The sequence below is a fragment of the Cuculus canorus genome, chromosome 5 (assembly GCF_017976375.1).
Source record: "Cuculus canorus isolate bCucCan1 chromosome 5, bCucCan1.pri, whole genome shotgun sequence".
NCBI classification, from domain to species: Eukaryota; Metazoa; Chordata; class Aves; order Cuculiformes; family Cuculidae; genus Cuculus; species Cuculus canorus.
This window is the reverse complement of record NC_071405.1, coordinates 3163541-3189770: the sequence shown is the minus strand read 5'-3', so window position 1 is coordinate 3189770 and position 26230 is coordinate 3163541. Positions and strand designations below refer to the sequence as shown.

The following is a 26230-nucleotide window of genomic DNA, read 5'->3' as shown; positions in this document are numbered from 1 at the left end:
GGGCAGTGGTGGAATTTCCATCCCTGGACGGGTTCAAAAAACATGTGGATGAGGCACTTGGGGACGTGGTTTAGTAGGCACCGTGGCGTGGGGCTGGTGGTTGGACAAGGTGAGCTTAGAGGTCTTTTCCAGCCATAATGATTCCGTGATTCTATATAAGTGGGAATGGTTGTTGCCCACTCTCTGTGTCTCCCAGGCCTTATTTCCCCACTAATGCCCTCCCGTTGTCTGCAGATGGTGCTGAGAACCCCCTGGTGAACCCATGCCATGATGGTACGCACACCTGCGAGGTGACAGCACGCTGCCAGCCCGGCGCGGGGATAGAGTACACATGCGAGTGTGCAGCCGGGTACCACGGAGACGGACGGGGCTGCCGAGGTGAGGGGGGCTGAGGCACCTGCTGGGGGTGGCTGGTGCACCCCATCCCTCCCAGGATGGCCACTGCCATTTGGGGTGGTGGGACGTACCACAGAAATCTCCAGAGCTCCTGGAGGTGCACTGAGGATATGGGGGAATTACAAGCATAGAATCATTAAGGCTGGAAAAGACCTCTAAGCTCCTCCAGTCCAACCATCAGCCGAACACCCCTGTGCCTGCTAAACCATGTCCCTAAATGCCACATCTACACCATTTGAACACCTCCAGGGATGGAGACTCCACCACTGCCCTGGGCAGCCTCTGCCAGGGCTTCACTTCCTGGGGCCTACAGGAAAGTGAGAGGGGCTGTTCATAAAGGCTTATGGTAATGGGACCAGGGGGAACGGGTACAAACTGGAGAGGGGCAGATTTAGACGGGACATTAGGAAGAATTTCTTCACTATGAGATTGGTGAGGCCCTGGCCCAGGTTGCCCAGGAAGGTTGTGGCTGCCCCATCCCTGGAGGTGTTCAAGGCCAGGTTGGATGGGGCTTGGAGCCCCTGATCCAGTGGGAGGTGTCCCTGCCCATGGCAGGGGGGTGGAACTGGATGGGCTTTAAGGTCTCTTCCAACCCAAACTATTCTATGATTCTATGATTCACTGCTCTTTCACTAAAGAAATGTTCCCTGATGTCAAATCTAAACCTTCCCTCACACTACTTGAGGCCATTTCCTCTTGTCCTCTCACTTCTTACTTGGGAGAAGACACCAGCACCCACCTCATCACAACCTCCTTTTAGGTACTTGTAGAGAGCGATGAGGTCTCCCCTCAGCCTCCTCCAGCCTAAACAGCCCCAGATCCCTCAGCTGCTCCTCATAACACTTGTTCCCCAGAATTATGGGGGGAAACTGAGGCAGGGTGCTGGGGAAGCTCTCCAGGAGTGTTGTAGGGATGGAGAAAGCAGCAGACAGTCAGCTTGGGGCAGGACATCCCCCAGGGCAGGAGCAGTCTGACCCCAAAATGAAGATGTCCTATGCCTGTTGGCGTGCCTGGTGTCTCCTCCTTCCTTTAGAAGTGGACGAGTGTGCAGAAGGCCTGAGCCAATGTGGTCCCTTCACCATCTGCCTGAACGTGCCGGGAAGCTACCGGTGTGAGTGCCGCAGCGGGTACCGGCCAGCTGAGGACGGGCAGTCGTGCGTGCGTAAGTGCCAGCCCCATGGTTTTGGGTCCCCCCAAAACCCCTCTGTCCCTGGTCACCCTCTCACCCCTCTGTCCCCGCAGCGCTGGTGCCGGCGAGTGACCCCTGTGAGGATGGGAGCCACCCCTGTGCGCCGGGGGACCGGGCACGCTGCCTTCCCCGTGCCGGCGGCCACCCCGCCTGCGAGTGCCTCCCTGGATACAGCGGCGATGGCATCAACTGTGCCGGTACGGGGATGTGGGAGGGATGCAGGGGGCAGCTACTGGGGTGCCCTGCCCTGGTTGATCCCCATCTTCTTCATGCCGGGCCCCAAGAAAGGTGGTAAATGGAGTTAACTCCAGCTGGACACCAGTCATAAGTGGTGTCCTCCAGGGCTCAGTGCTGGGTCCAGCTCTGTTCAATGTCTTTATCAATGACCTGGATGAAGGCATTGAGTGCACCCTCAGCAAGTTTGCAGATGACACTAAGCTGGGAGGAAGTGTCGATATGCTGGAGGGTAGGGAGGCTCTGCAAAGGGATCTGAACAGGCTGGACTGCTGGGCCGAGACCAATGGGATGAGGTTTAACAAGGGTCCTGCACTTGGGGCACAACAACCCTGTGCAGCTCCAGGCTTGGTGAAGAGTGGCTGGAAAGCTGCCTGGAGGAGAAGGCCCTGGGGGTGTTGATTGACAGCGGCTGAACATGAGCCAGCAGTGTGCCCAGGGGGCCAAGAAGGCCAATGGCATCTTGGCTTGGATTAGAAACGGTGTGACCAGCAGGTCCAGGGAGGTTATTCTGCCCCTGGACTCAACACTGGTGAGACCGCACCTCAAATCCTGTGTTCAGTTCTGGGCCCCTCACCACAAGAAAGATATTGAGGCTCTGGAGCCTGTCCAGAGAAAGGAATGAAGCTGGTGAGGGGCTGGAGAACAAGTCTTATGAGGAGCAGCTGAGGGTCCTGGGGTTATTTAGCCTGGAGAAGAGGAGGCTGAGGGGAGACCTCATTGCTCTCTGCAACTACCTGAAAGGAGGTTGTAGAGAGGAGGATGCTGGTCTCCCAAGTGCCAGGTGATAGGACAATAGGGAATGGCCTCAAGCTCCACCAGGGGAGGGTCAGACTGGATATCAGGAAAAAATTTTTCACAGAAAGGGTCATCGGGGACTGTCAGAGGCTGCCCAGGGAGGGGCTGAAGTCCCCATCCCTGGAGATATTTAAACGATGGGTAGATTAAGTACTTCAGGACATGGTTTAGTGGCAGATAGGAATGGTTGGACTCCATAATCCAAGACATCTTTTCCAGCTTGGTGATTCTATGATTCTTTGCCCAGATGTGGATGAGTGCACTGAAAACCCGTGTCACCCAGCTGCCGTCTGCTACAACGTGCCAGGCTCCTTCTCTTGCCGATGTCATCCTGGCTATGAGGGTGACGGCTTCCAATGCACACGCGGTAAGGCTGTCCACCTTGCTCCAACACCGGTTCTGCGCAGGGTGGCTTCCTCCATCCTCACCACACTCTTGCTTTGGCTCTTCTGGCAGTGGAAGGGAGCTCGCAGCGGCTGACGCCGTGCCAGCACGAGCAGCTCTACCCACGAGCGGTGCCACCAGGACCATCACCCGTTGGCAATGGGCACGTGCCCCAATGTGACGAGGAGGGTCGGTACCGGCCCCTGCAGTGCCACAGCAGCACCGGACACTGCTGGTGTGTGGACACGGCGGGACAGGAGATCGCCGGCACGAGGACAGTGCCGGGCAGCACGCCGCCTCGCTGCGGGAGCCCAGGTTGGTGCCACCCTGCAGCACTCGAGGGGACATGGCAGGGGATGGGGGTACGGTTCTTTGGTTTCTTGTCAAGATCCCAATGGGCTCAGAAGATGCTGCGTGGGTTGTGCTGGGTGGTAGAGGGTGTTGAGAGGTGCTGGAGCCCTGCCTGTCCTGCACGGCTGCAGCACTTTGCCCCCGGCCACCAGCGGGGCTGTGGTGAGAAGAGATGGTCTTCTTCCCACCCACCCACCCATGGCCTGGGTGCAGGGTGATGCCACATGGGTGGTTGGGCACTGTGGGAGGATCTGGGACATTTAGGGTGCCCTGGTCCATGGCAGTGGCCACTGAGCCAGTGACTGTGCCCCTGGACTCAGCACTGGCGAGGCTGCACCTCAAATCCTGGGTTCAGTTTTGGGCCCCTCTCTCCAAGAGGACATTGAGGGGCTGGAGCGTGTCCAGAGAAGAGAACGGAGCTGAAGAAGGGGCTGGAGAACAGGGGTTATGAGAGGCAGCTGAGGGAGCTGGGAATGTTTAGCCTGGAGAAAAGGAGCCTGAGGGGAGACCTCATCGTTCTCTGCAGCTCTTGGAAAGGAGGTTGTGGTGAGGTGGGTGCTGGGCTCTTCTCCCAAGTGACAGGTTGCAGGATGAGAGGGAATGGCCTCAAGCTGCACCAGGGCAGGTTCAGGTTGGACATTAGCAAAGATTTCTTCATGGAAATTGTTCTCAGGCCCTGGCAGAGGCTGCCCAGAGAGGTGGTGGAGTCCCCATCCCCGGAGGAGTTTAAAAGCCGGGCAGATGAGGTGCTCAGGGATCTGGTTTAGTAGTGGACAGGTACAGTTGATCTTGATGATCTTATCTCCAACCAAGCAGTTCTGTCATTGGACCACCTCCTGTGTCACCTTGCGGTGGAGGGAACAGCTGTGGGGCATTAAGGGGGGATGGAGAGGGGCAGTCCCGGCCCCCAAACCTCAAGGAGAGAAGGCAGTGCTTGCAGAGCACCACCCAGCACTTGCAGCTCTGGGTGAAGCAGGGCCAAACTCAGATGCCAAGTGGGCCCGGGGGAGCCATGTGGCACCCGCTGAGCCCAGGGTGAGGGCATTTACCTCTGGCAGAGTCCGTGCAGCAGCTGACGCCCTGCGAACACGAGCGGCTCTACCCGCGGGCGGTGCCACCAGGACCCTTGCCCGTTGGTGGTGGCCACATACCCCAATGCGACGAGGAGGGTCGGTACCGGCCCCTGCAGTGCCACAGCAGCACCGGGCACTGCTGGTGCGTGGATGCGGCAGGACAGGAGATCGCCGGCACGAGGACGGTGCCGGGCAGCACGCCACCTCGCTGTGGGAGCCCAGGTTGGTGCCCAAGGGACTGGTGGGGCTTCCAGCAGGGAGAGGGAGACCTGGGGCTCTGATAAAGCCACTCCGCGGGGAGGGTGATGGTCAATCACCACACCATGGACCTGAGGGCTGCATCTCAAATCCTGGGTTCAAATTTGAGCCCTTTGCTACAAGAAGGACATTGAGGGGCTGGAACACATCCAGAGATGGGAAGGGAGCTGGGAAAGGGGCTGGGTATAAACTGAAGAGGGGCAGATTTAGACCAGACGTAAGGAAGAATTTCTTCACGATGAGTGGTGAGGCCCTGGCCCAGGTTGCCCAGAGCAGTGGTGGCCGCCCCATCCCTGGAGGTGTTCAAGGCCAGGTTGGATGGGGCTTGGAGCCCCTGAGCCAGTGGGAGGTGTCCCTGCCCATGGCAGGGGGTGGAACTGGATGGGCTTTAAGGTCCCTTCCAGCCCAAACTACTCTATGAGTCTATGAGCCCAGGGGTTCTGGAGCAGCTGAGGGACCTGGGACTGTTTAGTCTGGAGGAGAGGAGGCTGAGTGGAGACCTCATCACTGTCTACATCCCATGTCCTTAGCATGGTGGAGCTTCCAGCAGGGAGATGGGGTCCTGGGGCTCTGACAAAGCCATTCCATGGGGAGGGCGGTGGTTAACCACTACACAATGGGTCCATCGCGTGGTGGTTGACCATTGCCCTCCCCATGGCAGAGCCCACAGAGCGTCCCCACACCATGTGCGAGCGCTGGCGGCAGAGCCTGTTGGAACACTACGGAGGCAGCCCCCGCCACGACCAGTACGTGCCACAATGCGATGCTGAGGGGAACTTCACCCCACTGCAGTGCCACGGCGACAGCGGGTACTGCTGGTGCGTGGACGAGAACGGCAGGGAGATTCAAGGCACGCGCTCGGAGCCCGGCAGCACCCCACCATGTAAGAGATCAGCACCCCAAATGACCCCTCTATCTCGACCCTGTGCAGCTCCAGGCTTGGAGGAGAGTGGCTGGAAAGCTGCCTGGTAGAGAAGGACCTCAGGGTGTTGGTTGACAGTGGCTGAATGTGAGCCAGCAGTGGCCCAGGTGGCCAAGAAGGACAATGGCATCCTGGCTTGCATCAGCCATGGTGTGGCCAGCAGGAGCAGGGGAGGGATTGTGCCCCTGGACTCAGCGTTGGTGGGGCTGCACCTTGAATCCTGGGTTCGGTTTTGGATCCCTACAAGAAGGATATTGAGGGGCTGAAGTGTGTCCAGAGAAGGGAACAGAGCTGGGGAAGGGGCTGGAGAACAGTGGTTATGAGGAGCAGCTGAGGGACATAGGGTTGTTTAGGCTGGAGACAAGGAGGCTGAGGGGAGACCTCATCCCTGTCTACAGGTGCCTGAAAGGAGGTTGTAGTGAGGTGGGTATTGGTCTCTTCTCCCAAGTGACAGGTGATAGGACGAGAGGAAATGGCCTCAAGTTTCACCAGGGCAGGTTCAGGTTGGATATCAGGAAAATTTTCTTCATGGAAAGGGTTCTCAAGCCCTATCGGAGGCTGCCCAGGGAGGTGGTGGAGTCCCCATCCCTGGAGGGGTTTAAAAGCCGGGCAGATGAGGTGCTCAGGGATCTGGTTTAATAGTGGACAGGTATGTTTGATCTTGATGATCTCAAAAGCCTTTTCCAGCCAAGGGGTTCTGTGGTCTACCATGGGTGCCTGGCACTGCATGCTGCTCTGGAGCCAACAGGCTGATGCTCCCTGATCCATCTCTCTCTCTGCCCCCATCCTGTTTATGTTCCAGGTCTCCCCAGCGTCGCACCACCCAGCGTCCGGCCCTCACCCAGGCCTGATGTGTCCCCACCAGCCACGGGTACCTTCCTGCTCTACGCTCAGGGACAACAAATTGGCTACCTCCCTCTCAATGGCACACGGCTGCAGAAGGAGGCGGCGAAGACCCTGCTCTCCTTGCATGTAGAGTATCTCCAGCACTGGGGTCGGAGTGTGGGACCACCACTGGAGGGTGTTGGAGACCAGCCAATGCTGTGGCTCTTGCTTTCACATCTCCTAATGGACTGAGGGGTCACCTCTTGAAGGTTGATGTTGGTTTGGGGACATCAGCGGTGTTGGCTGCCTTGGCACTGAGCTGTGCCCCAGCAGAGGGGCGGCAGGGCTGCTGGTGAAGGGAAGGAGCATGGGTGCTCACGGAGCTCCCCACCATCCGTCACAGCTCCTGGGCTGCCAGCTGCACATCTCCACCACAATTTGCCTTTTCCCTTCCTCAGACTCCTCCTGGAGCGTGGCCATGTGCAGCTCCAGCCAGGCCAGACTGAGGGAGAGGAATGCTAAAAGCTGGGCCACGACTCTCCCTGCACGACGGGGAACTGAGACACCTTGCCAAGTATTCCCTTTCCCCATCCTGTGAAGGTCATTCCCCGGGCTGGCCTCCGTGTTGGAGCAGTCTCTCCTCGAGCTGAAGGCTTTCAGACCCATCTGGACGTGGGTGTTTGCCTGCGGCAGCTGGGCTACAAGCCTCTGCTGTAGGATTCAGCCAGGGCTGGGCCTGTGGAGCCCATCAGTGTTGGATTTTGCCTGGGAATCATGGAATGGTTTGGGTTGGAAGGGACCTCAAAGCCCATCCAGTCCCACCCCTGCCATGGGCAGGGACACCTCCCACTGGATCAGGGGCTCCAAGCCCCATCCAACCTGGCCTTGAACCCCTCCAGGGATGGGGCAGCCACCACTGCTCTGGGCAACCTGGGCCAGGGCCTCCCCAACCTCACTGCAAAACATTTCTTCCTAAGATCTCATCTCAGTCTCAAGGGAAAAAAGGATATGAGTGTCATTCCCCATTGCTGCATCTTGCAGAGAGCCCTGGGCAGCTCCCAGCGCCAGTTGGTTGGATAGGGGCGCTCGTTGAGCCTCCTGGCCATGGCCCAAGCAGGATTTCACCCTGTGTCCTTTCCCAATCCTGGCAGGGCTCCATCGTGGTGGGGATCGACTATGACTGCCGGGAGAAGATGATCTATTGGACTGATGTGGCTGGTCGGACCATAAGCCGGGCGAGTTTGGAGGCAGGCGCTGAGCCAGAGACCATTATCAACTCAGGTGTGCTCCCGTCCTCAGTGACATCTGCCCAAAGCCACATCAGTGGGTCCAGTTTGTGCGCATCGCGGCTCTAGGGCCGTCCTGCTTTGGGGTTCACCATCAGTGGTCACATCCCTTGGCGGGGGGGTCAGGGCACTGTGAGAGGTCCAAGAGAAACCTGTCCCCAGACACATGTCCATCCCGTTGGCAGGACTCATCAGCCCCGAGGGACTGGCGGTGGACCACCTGCGCAGAGCCATGTTCTGGACCGACAGCGGCCTGGATAAGATCGAAAGAGCTCGGCTGGATGGCTCTGAGCGGCGAGTGCTCTTCGACACAGAGCTCGTCAATCCCCGAGCCATCGCGGTGGACCCCGTCCGAGGGTGAGCAGCACTGTTTCCAAAGGGATTTGCACGCAGGGCTTTGCAAGGTGCAAGAGTTGGACACGTGTGGTGGTGCCAAGGCTGCATCCTGACCCTGGGAGCAGCTATCCTACATTGCACACCCCGTAGGAGGGATTGGCTCCGATCCCCACCTCCTCTTTTGTTTAATAATTGAGGATTTGGCTAAACCTGCTGTTTTGGTGTCAGACGTACATGAGTTTTAAAAGCTTTGAAGCCCGTCTGGTGTTTGAAAACACAAGCTGTGCCTCTAGGGTGCTGTTGTGATACAGAATGTGCTGCTCCTCAGACTCGCCCTTGTCTTAGGAGCTGCAGTTTGGGTCATAAACACGTTTAATATCATCCTGGGTTTCTTTAAATGACTTTTTTTTCCCAATCAAATAACGGATTTATTTGGAGCACTGTTAAGGGGAGAACCTGGCTTCCCTCCTGACAAGAATTGGGAATGAAGAGAAAGCCGATCATCTCCTACTGCTCCTGTCCTGTTTGCTCATGATGTAATTCTTTCCCAAGCAACCTTTACTGGACGGACTGGAATCGGGAAGCACCCAAAATCGAAACTTCGACTGTCAACGGAGCCAACAGAAGGGTCCTGGTGAATAAGGACATCGGGTTACCCAATGGCCTGACGTTCGACCCCTTCTCGAAGCTGCTCTGTTGGGCAGATGCAGGTAACTTCATCATTAACCTTAATGATTCTATGGTTCTATGAACTTCACTGAGGACAGATTAGACCACAATGTGCTAAGCTTCAAGGGGAAAACCAGCTGTGCCTGTCCTCAGCCCGTTGCTACCTGAAATGCTCTCTATCCCCTTCCACTTGAACACTTCCTCTCTGGAGGTGCTCATGGCCAGGTTGGATGGAGCTTTGGGCAACCTGGGCCACTGGGAGCTGCCCCTGCCCATGGTAGGGGGGTGAAACTGGATAGGCTTTCAGGTCCCTTCCACCCACATCATTCCATGATTCTATGATTTCAGTGTCCTGCCCCAAAGGACTGAGCATGACGGGGTTGGTGGACTTGTAGCACGAGCTGCTGGCCACAAAAATGATCTGAGGGCTGGAGCACCTCTGCTGTTAAGGCAGGCTGAAAGAGTTGGGCTGGAGAAGAGAAGGCTTTGGGGAGACCTTAAAGCAGCTTCCAGTGCTAAACGGGGCTCCAAGAAAGCAGTGGAGGGGCTTTTTCCAAGGGCCTGGAGTGACAGGTCAAGGGGGAATGGCTTCAAATAGGAAGGGGAAAGATTTAGATTAGACATTAGGAAGGAATTCATGATGATGGTGGGGAGGCCCTGGCCCAGGTTGCCCAGAGCAGCGGTGGCTGCCCCATCCCTGGAGGTGTTCAAGGCCAGGTTGGATGGGGCTTGGAGCCCCTGATCCAGTGGGAGGTGTCCCTGCCCATGGCAGGGAGTGGAACTGGGTGGGCTTTGAGGTCCCTTCCAACCCAAACCATTCCATGGTGCTATGATTTCATTGTTCTGCCCCAAAGGACTTGGCGCGATGGGGTGGGGGAGACTCGCAGCAGGAGTCACTTCTATATCCTTAAGCTCAGGATCTCTACATCCTTGAGAAGCTCTCTCAAAATTAGTGGATACAAAGAACCTGTTGAGTGGGGTTTTTTTGTAGTCCAGTGACTGTCTTGTGTTTGAAAAGGAACGAAGCACCTGGAGTGCACATTCCCAGACGGCACGGGCCGGCGCGTCATACAGAACAACCTCAACTACCCCTTCAGCATCATCAGTTACGCCAATCACTTCTACCACACGGACTGGAGACGGTAAGGAAAGAAAATCCCCTCCTTCCTATGACGAGGAGCGCTGGGCTCACAGTTCCTAGGGCTCCGCTTCCCGAAGCAGCTGGGAGTTCTGCTGGAGTCATGCTAGAGAGCAGCTCGGAGAGGTGTTGAGCCAGAGCAGGGGAAAACAATCGCTGTTCCCGAGTCCTGGCACCTCCCCAGAGCGCTCTTGGGTCCTGCAGTGCCACGTTCTGTAACGCTCGCTGTAAATCTCAGCAGGAACAACCCCATCTTCCTGGGAGGGGGAGAGAGAGCGGTTGGAGTGGTTTTTAAACAAAACTTGGCCCAAGTTTCTGAATTTAGACTTAAGTCAAAGAAAAATGCTGTCCTCGGTCATTCTCTCTCCCCCGCCACTCCATCGGGAACTCGCCTCTATTCCCACTCCAGCTGGAAGCCCTCAAAGCTCCCATCAAACCTTAGCAGATTACAACAAACACTTAAGTGCTTGCCACGCTTGGAGTAGACTCTCAAGGAGATAATCTTTCCTTGGAAGGCTGTCTCTGGGCCTCTGCCTCACCAAGGAGAAATGCACTGAAGGAGCTGGACGGAGGTTGTGGGAGGCAAACTCCTTTCCAGTTGTTCTGCAGGTGTTCAGACCAATCTTTTTAGCTGCCTCTGTTAAATACACATAGATCGGGTGGAAAAACCCCAAATTTCATAGGTGACTAAAACGCTTCTCCTTTCCTCACCAGGGATGGTGTGATAGCAGTCAATAAAGAAACCGGCTCCTTCACTGATGAGTATCTTCCAGAGCAGCGATCACATCTCTATGGAATAACTGCCGTTTATCCCTACTGCCCTGGAGGTAAAGCACAACAAAATCATGGAATCATAGAATCACAGAATCATGGAATGGTTTGGGTTGGAAGGGACCTTAAAGCCCATCCAGTTCCAATCCTCCTGCCGTGGGCAGGGACACCTCCCACTGGAACAGGGGCTCCAAGCCCCATCCAACCTGGCCTGGAACCCCTCCAGGGATGGGGCAGCCACCACTGCTCTGGGCAACCTGAGGGCCTCACCACCCTCTTTGTGAAGAAATTCTTCCCAATGTCTAATTTTAATCTCCCCTTTTTCAGCTTAAAGCCACTCCCCCCCCATCCTATCACTCCAGGCCCTTGGAAAAAGCCCCTCCCCAGCTTTCCTGGAGCCCCTTTCAGTGCTGGAAGCTGCTCTAAGGTCTCCCTGGAGCCTTCTCTTCTGCAGGCTGAACAACCCCAACTCTCTCAGCCTGTCCTCACAGAACTGTTTGGGTTGGAAGGGACCTCAAAGCCCATCCAGTTCCGCCCCCTACCATGGGCAGGGACACCTCCCACTGGCTCAGGTTGCTCCAAGCCCCATCCAAGCTGGCCTTGAATATTTCCAGGAACAGGGCATCCACTACCTCCCTGGCCATTCCCTCTCTCTCTTGCTTGCTGTGCTAACAATAGTCATTTCTCTCCACAGCAAGGAAATAGGAACGGCGATTTGCACCCAAAAGAACTTCAGACCAAGAAACTGTCACTGCATACAATAAAGGGGAAAAGCCCTTAACCCAGGAAAATGAAGCGACCTACTTCCCTGCAAAAGATTACCAAGTATTTTATGAAGTTATACCTCAAGTCTTTACTACTGTATTTTTTTATAGTGAAAAACATTGCTATATTACAAAAAAAAACCCACGAATGGCCCTGTGACTCTCAGGCCGTTCCTCTTAACTCTTGCTTATGCAAGCAAATTTAAAATATAGCTTTCTTACTCAAATGTTTTATTTTATTGGAAGAACAGATTTAATAGTTTTGACAATCTGACCAATGGGTCCTTTTATCCAAAAAGAAGCACCTAGGGGGGAGCTTTGGATGCAGTATCTTGCTGGGTGTAAGCGATCTCCAGCCTTGAAGACCAAGACTGTGTGTCCTCCAGCAGTGTGCAAAGCAGTGATGGGATATGGCCAAAGCATTGATGTCTTTCCAGAAGACAATTCCCTATTTTCACCACTGCCTCCATGCATGTCTTTTAGTATTTATATTAGAAGAATACGCTAGAATTGATCTGTTCACGCGTGTTGGTTCTTCTAAGTGCCTTCTTCATAGACCTACCCAGCGTAAACCAATACGTGTTCAGAAATACCAGTTATGTTGTAATGCTTCACATTTTTCCTAGGTTAATTCAATTATTGAATAAAATGGTTTTCAGTTTCCCCTTGGATTCAGTTTTTAAGTGGTTCAGTTGGAGGTTAGAATGTGGAGAAGCAGCAAAGGAGGCAGGACCTCAGCAAGAGAGGAACCCACAGAGTCTTTACGCAACACTCCCTCCTCAACATAAAGCCAAAACACAATGAAAAAGTCACTTTTGCCAACTCAGACAAATTGTTCTCATTAATTCTATTTCCCCCAGCTTCATTTATTTTAAAGAAAAGATGATAATTTGTTAGAAGTCAGAATTCCAACTCCTATTTTCTTTCAAAACAGTAAAATAATGCCATTTCAAACTGCATGCCAGGGGTGTTTCACAGAGTTCCTAATCGTACTAACTACACAAGAGACAAAAAGCTTTGAGCAGCTCATCTCCCCACTTTCCCCAGTCTGTGGTCCGTCTTGGGGTCAGCAATGATGGCCTGAACTGCTACAATCGCTTCGTTGATTTTTGTCTGCAGCTCTCGGAGCTCCTCTATATGCAGCAGGCGGAGAATCTGGGCAGCTTCATTGATAACAGCATCTGGGCGAGGCGCAGAAAGAGAAGTCGCGTCAAGCTTTGGCATCTGATACAAAGGGCTTCAGAAACACTTAATCTAAGTCTTTGTTCTGCTTTGGAGAGTACACGCTGGAATAAGGAACACCGTTCCCTGCTGCTAGAGAGGACAGGGCGCTCTACAACACCTTGCTCAGCTTCTTGCAACCGAGCTGGGTCACTATGAAGCATTTTGACTCATTTAGGTGCACACAGCAGAAAAGCGAAGCCAGAGAAGCAGAATCCCAGGTCATCTGGGTATTACTTACAAAATAATTAATCAGGTCATACCTCTGATTAGATTTGAGGTAAGTTCTGGAGTTAAAACCCACGGAAAAGGCACAGAGGGCCTCTGCTGGCAGGAGCGAGACTTACAAGACGACAGGAACAAGATGCATTCCTTCTGCTTGCAAACATGGCTGCCATTAAATGCTGTTACTTAAAACTTTACTCTGCAACAACATATTCCGCAGCAGAGATTTATGCTCTTCTGTTCCAAAACAAACTGCTGGGGAGTGCTCGTAAATAACGAGCTGGAAGGGAGCAATTCTTTTCTCTACAGGCTTTTTTACTGTCCATATTTGACAGTAACGCGCTTTGTCAAAGGCAAATGTCCCTATTTAAAAGCGACATTAAAAGAACTGCTTACCTCCTGTGTCAAAACCAAGAATGTGCTTTTCTAAAGCAACGGGCAAACCCTTTAAAAATAAAAAAAAATAACCATGTTCACTGTAAGTAGAAATGTCATTTTGCAACATTTGGGAAAACAAAACCAAGTATTACAGCAGGTAACTCTGCAGAGAAGACGTTTGAGTTTCTGTTTAGACACATGAGACAACTCCAAAAAGCCATCATGCTTGATTACCCGAGTGCCTTTGTGCCCTGAAACATCAACCCCAGAGGATTAATAAAGAAAGATCTTGGTGCTTTACTAATCCCTACTTCCCAAGTGAGTTCCCCTGGATACACTCTGCCCATGTTCAGTCCTTAAAAGGCTAACACAGCACTGTGAGAGAACACCCAACCCAGCAGCATCGCTACCCAAACGAACAAAAAGCATGCACAAATGAGGCTTTCTTGGGAACGATCGCCTTTAAGCAGCTGCCAGCTCTCAAAGCGCAGGCAGAGGAGATGGAGTTGTAAAAGTGCTCTGTAATCAAGCGTGTTTCTCCAGCACTGAACTTGCAACCTCCCCTCAAGATCCCTAGAAGCATATTCTCAAGTGTTAAGCTTAGGAGTAAAGCTAAACATTCAATTTTCTAAACACTTGCTCTGTTAGGACAGTACAAGTGCCAACCGTGTCCTGGGCTGCATCCAAAGCAGCGCGGCCAGCAGGGAGGGAGGGGATTCTGCCCTTCTGCTCTGCTCTGGCAAGATCCCACCTGGAGTCCTGTGTCCAGTTCCAACATGAGAACAATATAGAACATTGGAACAGGTCCTGAGGAGGCCACAAAGATGATCTGAGGGCTGGAGCACCTCCGCTGTGAGGCCAGGCTGAGAGAGTTGGGGTTCAGCTTGGAGAAGAGAAGACTCTGAGGGGAGACCTTAGAGCAGCTTCCAGGGCTGAAAGGGGCTCCAGGAAAGCTGAGGAGGGACTTTTACAAGGGCCTGGAATGATAGGACAAGGGGGAATGGCTTTAAATTGGAAGGGGGAAGATTTAGATTAGAAATTAGGAGTGAGGGTGGTGAGGCCCTAGCACAGGTTGTCCAGGGAGGTGTTCAAGGCCAGGTTGGATGGGGCTCTGAGCAGCCTGATCCAGTGGGAGGTGTCCCTGCCCACAGCAGGGGGTGGAAGAGGCTGGGCTTTAAGGTCCCTTCCAACCCAAACTATTCCGTAATTCTAAGATAAATCTCATTTCATTTGGTACATTTAAACCCAAAGTACAGCCATATCAGCTTCCTCAGCGCAGTCCTCGTACATATCCTTCAGTTAAAGAACATTTCTGTGTCTATTTTATCTCTTCCCCACTCAGTATTGCCAAGAATGCAAATCAGGACATTCTGTATAGTCAGTTATCTGCCACGCAGCAGTCAAAGATTCATAAGCCTTGACCCTGGGAACAGGTTTATAAACAAAGTGTCACCAGCTGGAGAGCCAAAATCAGCAGCAGAGGTTGATTTTACCTCCCTTTCTATCCTGCAACCCAGCTGCTCCTCTGCTTTTAAGGTATTTTCATCATTGCTCTGGTATATGGTGGTGTTGGTGATCACTACTGGCACAGAGAAAGCCATTTTCCTGCTGCCAGACTCCTGCCTTTCCTTCACATCACTTGAAATATAGCTCTCCCAATGAGAATACACTCCCAGTGACACAGATAGCACTCAATAACAATTCAAATTGAGACTGAACCATGCTTTGAGGACCTAGGAAACCCAAACGGGTCTTGGTCATGAAAAAGATCTGCTGTTCCTCACAGAAGCTACTTCTACCAAGCTCAGCAAATCCCATTTTCATTCAATCATGGAATGGTTTGGGTTGGAAAGGACCTTAAAGCCCATCCAGTTCCAACCCTCTGCCATGGGCAGGGACATCTCCCACTGGAACCTGTTGCTCAAGGCCCCAAGTCAACCTTCAACCCTTCAAGCCAGTGCTGCATCGACGTAACTACAAGCAGTTTTTTAGTAACGTCAGTTACAGAACTTGCAACACCTACAGCAGCCACAGCTGCTTTCAAGTTTTCCTGCTCTTTTAATGGTTTTATGGATACACAAGACCAAAGCTTTGGGTTGTAGTTCCAAGGCCTCTGGCAATTACTGCGCTGCAACCCAGAGCACCTGCGGTTGCCACTTGGTAAACACCATAAGCCATGTTACGATAATAAATAAAGCGTGGCTGCTGCGAGCAGCTGCCAGAGAAGATGAAGGGACTCGCACACTTTGAGCAGATCCAGATGCTTTAGCAGGGACACTTCTAAACGTACACCTGCAGGGCAGATGAGCCTGCATACCCCAGCTGTGCCAAGACCCCGTGCCAGCAGCTGCTGTGCCAAATGCCAAAGAGAAAGGCTGGAGAACTGGGATGTTTTAAGATGTGGCAATCTGAAAAACACATAGTCATTCCCTGGAACATCTTACAAACGGGCTGTGTGGGGTTAGAAAACGATTCTGCAAAGCCTGAGGTTTAAATGCAGGAGTTTCCTTCACTGTTTCCCTTTCTGGGGAAGGGGAGAAGGAAGAGTTGGAAATTGAACATCCTACATCCCATTCTTTAACCACATACGAGGTGTGCATATGAAGCAAAACACTCCATACAAGGAATTCTTCAAGCTGTTTATAGAGCCAGTGCTGCCACTTCCAAGGAAAAGCCAGGTCATACATTTCTTCTCATGCTGCCGGCCTGCTGCACTGAACAGTGAGGGCCACCCACTAGCAAACACGGAATCACAGGATGCCAGGTTGGAAGAGACCTCAAGGACCATCTGATCCAACTTTTTTAGGTGATATATAGTTTAAACGAGCCCCCAGCACCCTGTCAAGCTGAGCCTTACAAGTGTCTGGTGCAGAGGAATCCACCACCTCCCTGGGTAGACGATCCCAATGTTTAACTGTTCTCATAGGGAAAAATTTGCTTCTGGAATCCAATCGGAATTTCCCTGGGGGCAACTTATACCTCTTACCCCTTGTCTTTTGCATGTGACTCCTTGTAAGAAGGGAGTCTCCATCCTCTTGCCAGACATCCTTTATGCACTGGTACATGGTAAAAGGTCTCCCCTAAGCCTTCTCCTCTCAAAGCTGAACAAACGCAGCTCTTTTGGCCTTATTTCACGTGGAAGGTTTCCCAGTCCTCTGACCATCTTGGTGCCCCTTCTCTGCACCCTTTCCAGCCTGGATGCATCTCTTCTGTACAGTAGGGACCAAAACTGGATGCAGGACTCCACGCGCAGCCTGACAAGGTCCCAAAGACAGGAAACGGCCCTTTACGTGATGGATCATACAAGTACACATATTTGTATTCAATGGAAAGAGCTTTTTATACTCTCCATAATCCTCTGGGCCTTATAGAGTCAGGATGGTGATAAATAAAGCAAGTTCCCACCACCCGAAGTGACGTGTTTAAACAGAACTGGTTTTGACAGAGACTGCAGATATTTACACCCACACCCCTTCACTCGATATGGAGTAATGAACACCAGAGTGATGCGGTGTGTACACGCACCTCCTTGGACTGGCTGGCCTTCGCTATGGCGTCCTGGGTCAGGCGCTCCTGAACCAAAATGCGAATGGCCTAGGAAAAACATTTGAAGAGGAAAGTAATTAATTGATGTCTCCATGCATTTCTCAGCAGCTCCAAGGGAAAGCAAGCCAATGTTATAACCCAGCGTCACCCCAAACTCACAGTTCTGTGAAAGGCTTTCTAGAAAACTCTCTCAGACCTTAAACCTGAAGCGGTGTCCCCCGGGGTTAAGCACAGCGGCCAGTTCTGTTTAATATCTTTATCAAGTACATGGATGAGGGCACTGAGTGCTCTCTCAGTCAGTTTGCAAATGATACTAAGTTGGGTGGAAGCGTCGATCTGCTGGAGGGCAGAAAGACTCTGCAGAGGGACCTGAACAGGCTGAATTGATGGCCAAGGCCAACAGGATGGGGTTTAACATCTCTCAGTGTTGGGTCCTGCACTTGGGTCACCACAACCTCATGCAGCGCTCCAGGCTTGGAGAGCAGTGGGTGCAAAGCTGCCTGGAGAAGGATGTTCCTTGGGATGTTAGTAGACAGCAGCTGAACATGATCCAGCAGCGGCCCAGGTGGCCAAGACCAACAGCATTCTGGCTTGGATCAGCCATGGTGTGGTCAGCAGGAGCAGGGACTCCCCCTGGACTCTGCACTGGTGAGGCCGCACCTCACATCCCGGGTTCAGTTTTGGGCCCCTCACTCTAAGAAGGACATTGAGAGGCTGGAGCGCATCCAGAGAAGATAATGGAGCTGGTGAACGGTTTAGAGCACAAGCCTCATGAGAAGTAGCTGAGGGAGCTGGGTGGTTTAGTCTGGAGAAAAGGAGATCAAGAGGAGACGGTATCACTGTCTACAACTGCCTGAAAGGAGGCTGTAGTGAGGTGGGTCCTGGTCTCTTCTCCCAAGTGACAGGTGATAGGATGAGAGGAAATAGCCTCGAGATGTGCCAGGGGACATTTAAGTTGGATATCAGGAGGAATGTCTTTACTGAAAGGGTTGTCATGCAGTGGAAAAGGCTGCCCATCGAGGTGGGTGAGTCACCATGCCTGGAGGTGTTTAAAAGATGGGCAGATGTCGTACTTCGGGACCCGGTCTGGTGGCAGACTTAGTGGTTGGACTCAATGAATTTAAAAGTCTTTTCCAACCAAAACCATTCTGTGTAACCTACCCAGACATCACTACTCTCCACAAGCAGCATCCTACACGGATGTTGTCTCTGTGCGAAGCAGCGTAACCAGAAGTGACAAGGACGTTACACTTTTAATTCCACCCACTACTGGGCCAGAAACTGCAGAACAGCCAAGAAAGCTTGTGATTTCTACAACAAGCTGACCGCGATTCCAAAGCAGCAGCACCGTTGTTATCTTTCTGAGGTCGCACACCTCTAATGGTGCAGCAACACAGCTTTTTCAGGAAAGAAAATGCCCACCATTAGCACCTTTTAGTGGGTGCTAAACCATCTTCCGGACACAGAGAAACCTGAAGCAAAGCAGCACCACCCGGGTTTTAATAAGACTGAGAGCAGAAAGGAATTATTTTTAGACACAGGAACAAGAACAGCCTTGATTTTAACAATCCTGCTGCTCATCTGTTTTCACTGGCTCCAGAACATAGCATGAAATCATACCAGAGCTCTCGGTTACCGATACCTACAGCTGTAAATGCGTCTAAAAATAACTGAAGGAATACCACGCAGGCAGACTTTCTACCAGAAAGAACTGGATCTGTCAAACACATTCCTCAGACATTGCCTGATGAGCAGCCAAATGTGACAGCAGCAGCTTTACTGCTTCATCTTCTCCCCCAACATTTCTCCTGGGTTTGGTGATGATTAACATTTAAGTGACACAAGAAAGTTACCACTGAATACTTCTAGCAATCTTTAACGGAAGGGAGTAGGCTGGACAAGAAAGTGATTTGATGTGGACTTTGAATTCCAGCAGGGAAAGCAGACCTTATATAAGAATTTGAAGTGTGTTTTGCATTAGGAAAAGGATGTAAAAGGATAAAGCCATGTTACATGGATGCTTTCTGACCAACTTGACAAATTCTAATCGTAGTATCATAGAATCGTTTGGTTGGAAAAGACCTTGAGATCGAGTCCAAACATCCCTGTCTACTACTAAACCAGATCCCTGAGCACCTCATCTGCCTGTCTTTTAAACCCCTCCAGGGATGGGGACTCCACCACCTCCCTGGGCGGCCTCTGACGGTGCCCGAGAATCCTTTCTGTGAAGGAATTTTTCCTGATGTCCAATCAAACCTGCCCTGATGCAACTTGAGGCCATTTCCTCCTATCCCACTGCCTGGCACTTGGGAGAAGAGCCCAGCACCCACCTCACCACAACCTCCTTTCAGTGAGCTGCAGATAGGGATGAGGTCTCCCCTCAGGCTCCTTTTCTCCAGGCTAAACAACCCCAGGTCCCTCAGCTGCTTCTCATAACCTTTGTTCTCCAGCCCCTTCCCCAGCTCCGTTCCCTACTCTGGACACACTCCAGCCCCTCAATGTCCTTCTTGGAATAAGGGGCCCAAAACTGAACCCAGGATTCGATGTGTGGCCTCATCAGTGCCAAGTCCAGGGGCACAATCCCTCCCCTGCTCCTGCTGGCCACCCCATGGCTGATCCAAATCAGGATGCCATTGGCCTTCTTGGCCACCTGGGCCACTGCTGGCTTATGTTCAGCTGCTGCCAATCAACACCCCAACACAAAAATTGCTCCCAATCTCTCTGCTCACTCTGGCCAGATTTTTGTAGTATTCTTCCACCCCTGAGCCTTCCCTAAGCACCCATTCCAGAGTGTCCAAGCCAAGTTTGCTGATGATATACTCCACACACAACCAACCACTGGGGAAGAGAATGAAGAAAGGAGCTCTGAAAACTTGTGAAACTCACCTTAAGCATTACCAGATAGTCATCATGTCGCTGAATTTGAAGCAGATTAGCTAAAGCCATCACTCCAGCCTTGAAATCGGGATTATTCACTGTAAAAATAATCAGCATTAAAAAGATAAGTGAATTTAACTGTCCCCAAAAGACAGAATCGGTTTCCTTGCCTGCTCTCAAGTAAGAACAAGGCCATGGATGCAGAGCAGTGAGCAACCACTTGATCTGGCAACAGAGCAATCACAGCAAGCTCAATGCTTCGGAACCAGGTTATAGAACACCATCCAAGCACAAATTCAATGCCAAATACATTCATGTGTCCTTCTGCATAGGATATCTGCACTAAGCCTTTAAAAACGAAGCCAACTACACAGAGGTATTCTCTTTTATAAACCTCGCTATTGCTGCAGAGAACTGGGCCTGTTGGTGAAGGAAGGAGCAGTATCCAGCTGTCTTTTTATAGAAGGAGCAAGGAGAGAAGATTGAGGGATTTAGGGCTAATTTTAGTAGCTATTTTCCACCACTTCCATTTATTGTGAATGTGCCTAGCAGTCAAAAAAAAGAAGATTATGAAGAGGTACAGCTGAGGAAGACCCAGCCAAAACGCAATACGTGATGGCACTGACGAAAACATCCTGCCATCAAGTTTCCTGAGCTCCTCATGGAATAGTTTGGGTTGGAAGAGACCTCAAAGCCCATGCAATTCCAACCCCTTGCCATGGGCAAGGACACCTCCCACTGGATCAGGTTGCTCCAAGCCCCATCCAACCTGGCCTTGAACACCTCCAGGGATGGGGCAGCCACCACCACTTCTGTGGTCAATGTTTTTATAGAGGTAAAAGCCCTTCCAGCTTACTCCTATCTGATCAAGTTTCTGGGCACCTCATTCTGCTGGGAAAGGTTCTCTTCTCTGTCCTCTCCTTTTCTCAACAGGAAAAACTCTGCATCACTGCACATCCACCTGGGATTTCCTACGGAGCAGTTCCTCTTCCCTTTAGTAGGAATGCAGGCAAGGGCAAACAACTCAACGTAACTCAAAATGCTGTCGACAGAGAGGCAGTTTCAGCCAGCAGTAAAAAATATATATGAAGTCTGCATTCCTAAAGCTTTAGATGGGGCTTTAACAAGTTATATGTATCCCAGCATCACAACAGAGCAGGCCACAGAATACATCCATACATGATGCACCCGTACAGTCAGTCACTGTGCACTTACCATCCAGGTTAATCAGCGGTTCTGCATTTTTTGCTGTATTGTCAGTGTTTTTAGCACCATCAGGCGTAGAATCCTTATATTTGTCAGCTGTTAAAGTAAGAAGCAGGCATGAACACCATTAAAGCCAAGGACAAAAGGTTTCAAGCCACGCTGCAGTTTGTGATAACTGTATTTTTGGGGCGTGGTAACTGCCCAAGAGCCCTCTGGGCTTATATTGTGACATTTTGGAGTTCCCCAAAGGCTGCTGTTCTACTTATGTAGGGCACTATGTTCTTGATTAAGGCTCTTCCTACAGTCTTCATCCCAGAAGGCTAAACAAGCTGCACCTTAACAGTTCTGCTGCTTTCAAATTCAGCAGTTCAGCCAGCACTGGCTCCCTGCCTCAATCAGCAGAGCTCAAGAACTACAGATTGATGTTGGTTCTGATCAGCGAGTAACACGCTTCCAGTGAAGGCTCTGTTTTACAGACTTCAGCACTTACTTACAACCCACAAAGGGGTTTTGCAAGCCCTTAGAGGATGGGATCTCCTGGCTCCTCCTTCTTCAAGTCACAGGGACCTCATTCTCTCCACCATGAGGGACTGAGAACCAGCTCTACAGATTGCAGGTATTTATATCCCATCCTTGTCTTGGGCAGAGCGCTGTCCCACAGGAATTAAAAGTAATGGAAAAGAATTCTTTGGCTATTATGACGTTTGCCACCAGTAATTACATTTGTATCTGCACTCTCACTGTAAGGAAAAGAAAATGCTGCCGACTGTGGAGATTTAACTCAACTTCATGACCTTGTCCTAGTTCCCAAGGGTTCCGGATCTACTCCCTGTGAAACAAGGGTCTAAGAATAACTTATTGCAATAAATGTAGTACTAAAGAAAATGCATTTAATAGGCTTTAGAGTAAGTTCTCATAGAGGCAATCCCGTAGGGAGAAGGGTATAAATATATACAACGGGGTTTGCTATATCCAGAAGTAATAAATGCAAGTACTGTCCCACAGGAGCTGAGCTGAGAATCACCTCACATCTGAATACCATGCAAAATTAAGCAGACAACATTGTATTTAAGAAATAAAACACCACAGACTTTTGACGTTCTCTTAACTGGACAAGTACTTCATAAAATCGAAGAGAAAACCAGGTTACGCTAATAGTTTGAAATATTAAATGCGTTCACTCATACCATTATCCCCATACTCCAGTCTAACTGCTAAGCCGAGAAGCCAGTCCACTGTTTCTTGTCGCTCTTGTATCTTGAAAGGACAGTTCACATCCTTCATGTACTGTGGAGTAAAAAGAAGAGAAGAGAAATGGGTGTTATTGACCTGTAGGAATTAGGTCAGAGCACGGACTGGTCTGCAAACACTCACATTCCCACAAACCTTACAATTGTTAGAAGATAGTAATGAAAAAGAAGCATTGCTGTTAAATGTCCTGCTGTGGCATCTGATCCATCCGAGACATTTTAGAGTGCTCCAGCCCACTGCTAACTCAAGTTTGCCATTTAGTAAGGGCACCCGCTTTTTAATGAACATTATTTACGTTATTAATAGTCAAACTGTAACCAGAGAAACCAAAATACCCATTTCTTTGCTCTCTGTTTATTTTACAAGTAAGTGGGGGCAAGGGGAAGCACAGAGAACAAATTATAGTAAATATTTCCCATCTAAAGCAGGAAGGAGGAATGAAACTACCTAAGGCTTTCATAATACTGGTATCAGAGGACTGTAAGGGGCAGCAGAAGTCATTTTCCATTTCTTAATGTACAAGAAAAAAGGACAAAATGTGGCTAGGACACCACATCTGCTCTTCTGAGGCTGGAGCAGAGGACGCAGCCCAGGACACAGAGATGTTCTCCTGCACCCCTTGGCTGGAGAAGAAGAGGGAAGTGCCACACAGTCTCGCGTCCAGCAGCAGAAGCTGGAAGGAAAGCAACACGTATACAAGGACACTCTGGCCAAGCCAAGAAAGACACCACTGATCCCACAGCAGCACCAGCTGCCAGTAATTCCAATGTCACAAACATTTATGCACATGATATTGGAATGCTTTAGGCTCCTGCAAAGCACGAGCACTGCAACTCCAATCCTGCTGGGCAGTGAGCAAGACAAGAGGTTTCAGGGGATAAAAGTGAGATGAATGGGTACTGAGCATCACAGAGCAGCATTTTCAGCTCCTTGCAGGATTGTTTGGAGAAAAAGGAAATGGGAACTAAGAGGGAAAGGCTCAACAGCCCTGTGGTGACTCAAAATGCTCATGATCACTCACAAAATGATGGCTGCTTGCCACGCTTTGTGCTAGCAGAGGAAAATCATCTCTGAAATCACAAGAGATGAGCTGCGGTAGCTTTATTCCACGAGCATGCAAAGCTTACGAGCGCATTAGCCTAATCCATTTTCATTTTGGTATATAATGACCATTCATGTAAGAAAAGCTGTTCATTTGTGTAGTTAGGGTTGGAAGGGACCTTAAAGATTTGTAGTCAGTTTATTTTCAGAGCTGAATCAAATGAGGGAGGAAACATTAGGATGGATAGCACTGACTGCAAAACACAGTTGAGTGAAAACTAAGCACAAAACATTCTACCATCTTAATAATTCCTACAGTTTGGCTTCAATAATACATTCAAATTTCTAGAAAGGTAAAAGTCCAGAAACAGGACAAATATTCAGTCTCATCCTCCCCCATCCCTGGGGGTGTTCAAGGCCAGGTTGGATGGGGCTTGGAGCAACCTAATCCAGTGGGAGGTGTCCCTGCCCCCAGAAGGGGGTGGAACTGGATGGGCTTTAAGGTCCTTTCCAACTCAATCCTCTCTACAATTTTATGATTTACATTCAATAACTACAGCAGCAATTAATCACCATTTACAGAAGCCCTCTTCATAATTATTTCTTTTTTTTCATTGCATTTGAATATTGCAATAATGAATAAATGAATATTGAATAAATGCAATATTCAATTGCATTTGAAACAACAAAATACCTTTTCAAATGATTTGGGCCAGTCATCACTGTGTATGTTTCTTAAATTCCCTCGGTCTTCAATCTTGTAATGTCTGATTTTCTGGTCTTCAAGCCAGACGATAAAGTTTCTGAATTCCGTTTCATCTGTTGGGAGAAGAAAAAGCAAGGATTAAGGTAAAAATTCCAACTCAGACAAACAAACATCAGTGCTTCTGAGCGTTTTCAGATTTTACCATAAAGAAAGATCTATTTAACACTAAAACTGTGTAAACCAGGACAATGTTTGACAAAAACTCAACACGGAGTGCTTTCCATTTCTCAAGTCACTTCAAACTGGCTCTGGTTGCTTAACTACACTAAAAGGCATCAGTAAACAGATTGTTTTTATCAAAAACATAGTTACCTCTGGTTAAGTCAAGAAGGAAAGGTAAAACTCTGATGGAGAAATTCAGTTCCTGACCCTGTTATCTGGATAAACACATCAGATGAAGCACTAAGGCTTCATCTCTTCCGAAGAGCATTTTCTTTCTTCACTGTTGACTCAACTTTTCTTGGTCAAAGACCCAACATCTCGTTATTTGGGAGCTGGAATTCCACAACACGAAGGCTGTGGTTCAAACAAAGCCACTCCTGCAGCACGAAGCTTGCACCTGCATTTCAGTGACAGAGTTCCCTCCTGGATCAAGTAGATTACAGCTCTAGGGCCCCTCAAAACCCAGCTGTGATATTTGGGCTTTGTATGAGTTCTAATATCCTGAATTAATGAAAGTTTAGCATCCTCCTGCACCTCAGAGTGGATTAAGCAGGCTGGTTTTGCCCATCAGGGTAAGAATGATCCACCTGCTTCTGGAAAGCATCTTCTAAGCGATAGAGGTGCCCTCCTTTTATTGAATGTGTTGTAAAAAACAGAGACACAGTCACAACACAGGTCAATAAGACCTTTTAAAACTTATAGACTGGCAAAAAGAACCTTTAAGTAGAAAAAAGAACTTTAACTACAAGACATACAATAAAAAAATGCCAGCAGACAATGCCTCTTGAAAGAAAGTGAGTCTATCAGAAGCACTGAAGGAAGGACAACTTATTAAACAGATGACCTGAAGCTTATAAATGATTGCACTGGATAAATACATTTGTTACAGGGCTCTTTTGAGCAAGATAAGAAGTCAAGTAGTGTAAAAATGAAGCATTAGAAAACCAATCTCTATCAGCGTGCTCAAAATCAGTTCTGATCACCTTACACGGCTCCATCCCATCACACTATGTAAGTCAAGTCTCTTTCCAGGAGGAGGACAAGTGTGAAGTGACACTGACCCTCCCTGGATCACATCTCTCCTTTCGCTCTGTGCCTCTGCGACACTCACAGAGCCACGGAGACTGCGCATACGCACTGCACAGAATCATACAATCGTTTGGTTGAAAAAGATCACAGAGATGATAAGAGTCCAAATGTATCTGTCCACTACTCAACCAGATCCCATGGGCAGGAACACCTCGCACTGGATCAGATTGCTCCAAGCCCCATCCAACCTGGCCTTGAACCCCTCCAGGGATGGGGCAGTCACCACTGCTCTGGGCAACCTGGGCCAGGGTCTCACCACCCTCATGGTGAAGAATCTCTTCCCAATATCTCATCCAAATCTTCCCCCTTCCAATTTAAAGCCATTCCCCTTCATCCTATTGCTGCACTGGTTAATCCAAAGCCCCTCCTCAGCTTTCCAGGAGCCCCTTTCAGTACTGGAAGCTGCTCTAAGGTCTCCCTGGAACTTCTCCCAGCTAAACAACCCCGTGTTGCTTTCCTTGCAGAACTGCAGCACCGTAACGTCCACCCATAGACTCACAGAACGATTTAGGTTGGAAGAGACCTTAAAGCCCATCCGGGGGGGGGTTGGGGGGGCAAGGGCAAGAGGGAGGGGGGGCAAGAGGGAAGGGAGGGAAGGGGGGAGCAAGAGGGAGGGGAGGGGGCAGCAAGAGGGAGGGAAGGGGGGAGCAAGAGGGAGGGAAGGGGGGCAAGAGGGAGGGAAGGGGGGGGCAAGAGGGAGGGAAGGGGGGGCAAGCGGGAGGGAAGGGGGGGCAAGAGAGAAGGGGGGGCAAGAGGGAGGGGGGGCAAGAGGGAAGGGGGGGGCAAGAGGGAAGGGGGGGCAAGAGGGAAGGGGGGGCAAGAGGGAAGGGGGGGGCAAGAGGGAAGGGGGGGGCAAGAAGGAAGGGGTGGGCAAGAGGGAAGGGGTGGGCAAGAGGGAAGGGGTGGGCAAGAGGGAAGGGGTGGGCAAGAGGGAAGGGGCCGAGCAGTCCCCCTCACCCCTGCAGTTGAAGCCGGCCGGGTTGTGGTAATCGAGCGCCGAGAGCTTGCGGCGGAACATGGCGAGGCAACCGCCTCCGCGCTGACAGCCGGAAGCCGATCGCACCGGAAGGAGCC

The 26230-nt window shown here is 50.7% G+C and overlaps 2 protein-coding genes across 4 annotated transcripts in view; one reads left to right on the top strand and one right to left on the bottom strand.

Moving 5' to 3' along the window:
• Positions 1–12057, top strand: part of NID2 (nidogen 2) — a 22774-nt gene extending 10717 nt beyond the window's left edge. For 2 of the 3 annotated variants that reach the window (XM_054068181.1, XM_054068180.1), the window contains exons 9-22: positions 235–378; positions 1430–1558; positions 1639–1782; positions 2865–2984; positions 3074–3316; positions 4411–4647; positions 5345–5566; positions 6408–6577; positions 7582–7711; positions 7902–8073; positions 8605–8762; positions 9740–9863; positions 10574–10686; positions 11325–12057. In XM_054068181.1, the coding sequence (XP_053924156.1) occupies positions 235–378; positions 1430–1558; positions 1639–1782; positions 2865–2984; positions 3074–3316; positions 4411–4647; positions 5345–5566; positions 6408–6577; positions 7582–7711; positions 7902–8073; positions 8605–8762; positions 9740–9863; positions 10574–10686; positions 11325–11335 (2117 nt within the window). In that variant the 3' untranslated portion in view covers positions 11336–12057. The remainder of the gene's footprint in view (positions 1–234; positions 379–1429; positions 1559–1638; positions 1783–2864; positions 2985–3073; positions 3317–4410; positions 4648–5344; positions 5567–6407; positions 6578–7581; positions 7712–7901; positions 8074–8604; positions 8763–9739; positions 9864–10573; positions 10687–11324) is intronic. The other variant, XM_054068182.1, reaches the window with a different exon arrangement.
• RTRAF (RNA transcription, translation and transport factor) lies at positions 11399–26230 on the bottom strand. The gene is made up of 8 exons (XM_054068183.1): positions 26114–26230; positions 23834–23958; positions 22035–22134; positions 20857–20943; positions 19651–19739; positions 16744–16812; positions 13237–13285; positions 11399–12575 (listed from the first exon to the last, which is right to left on the bottom strand). The coding sequence occupies exons 1-8, from the start codon at positions 26172–26174 to the stop codon at positions 12421–12423; spliced, it is 735 nt and encodes a 244-aa protein (XP_053924158.1). The 5' UTR covers positions 26175–26230; the 3' UTR covers positions 11399–12420.

What these genes read in the sequence shown, in the direction of transcription:
- RTRAF (XM_054068183.1), bottom strand. Translation starts at nt 26,174, where the DNA reads ATGTTCCGCCGCAAGCTCTCGGCGCTCGATTACCACAACCCGGCCGGC. An exon ending in GGCCCAAATCATTTGAAAAG is followed by an intron (nt 22,135 to 23,833) that starts GTATTTTGTTGT and finishes TTTACTCCACAG; the next exon opens with TACATGAAGGATGTGAACTG. An exon ending in ACCGCTGATTAACCTGGATG is followed by an intron (nt 19,740 to 20,856) that starts GTAAGTGCACAG and finishes TTATTTTTACAG; the next exon opens with TGAATAATCCCGATTTCAAG.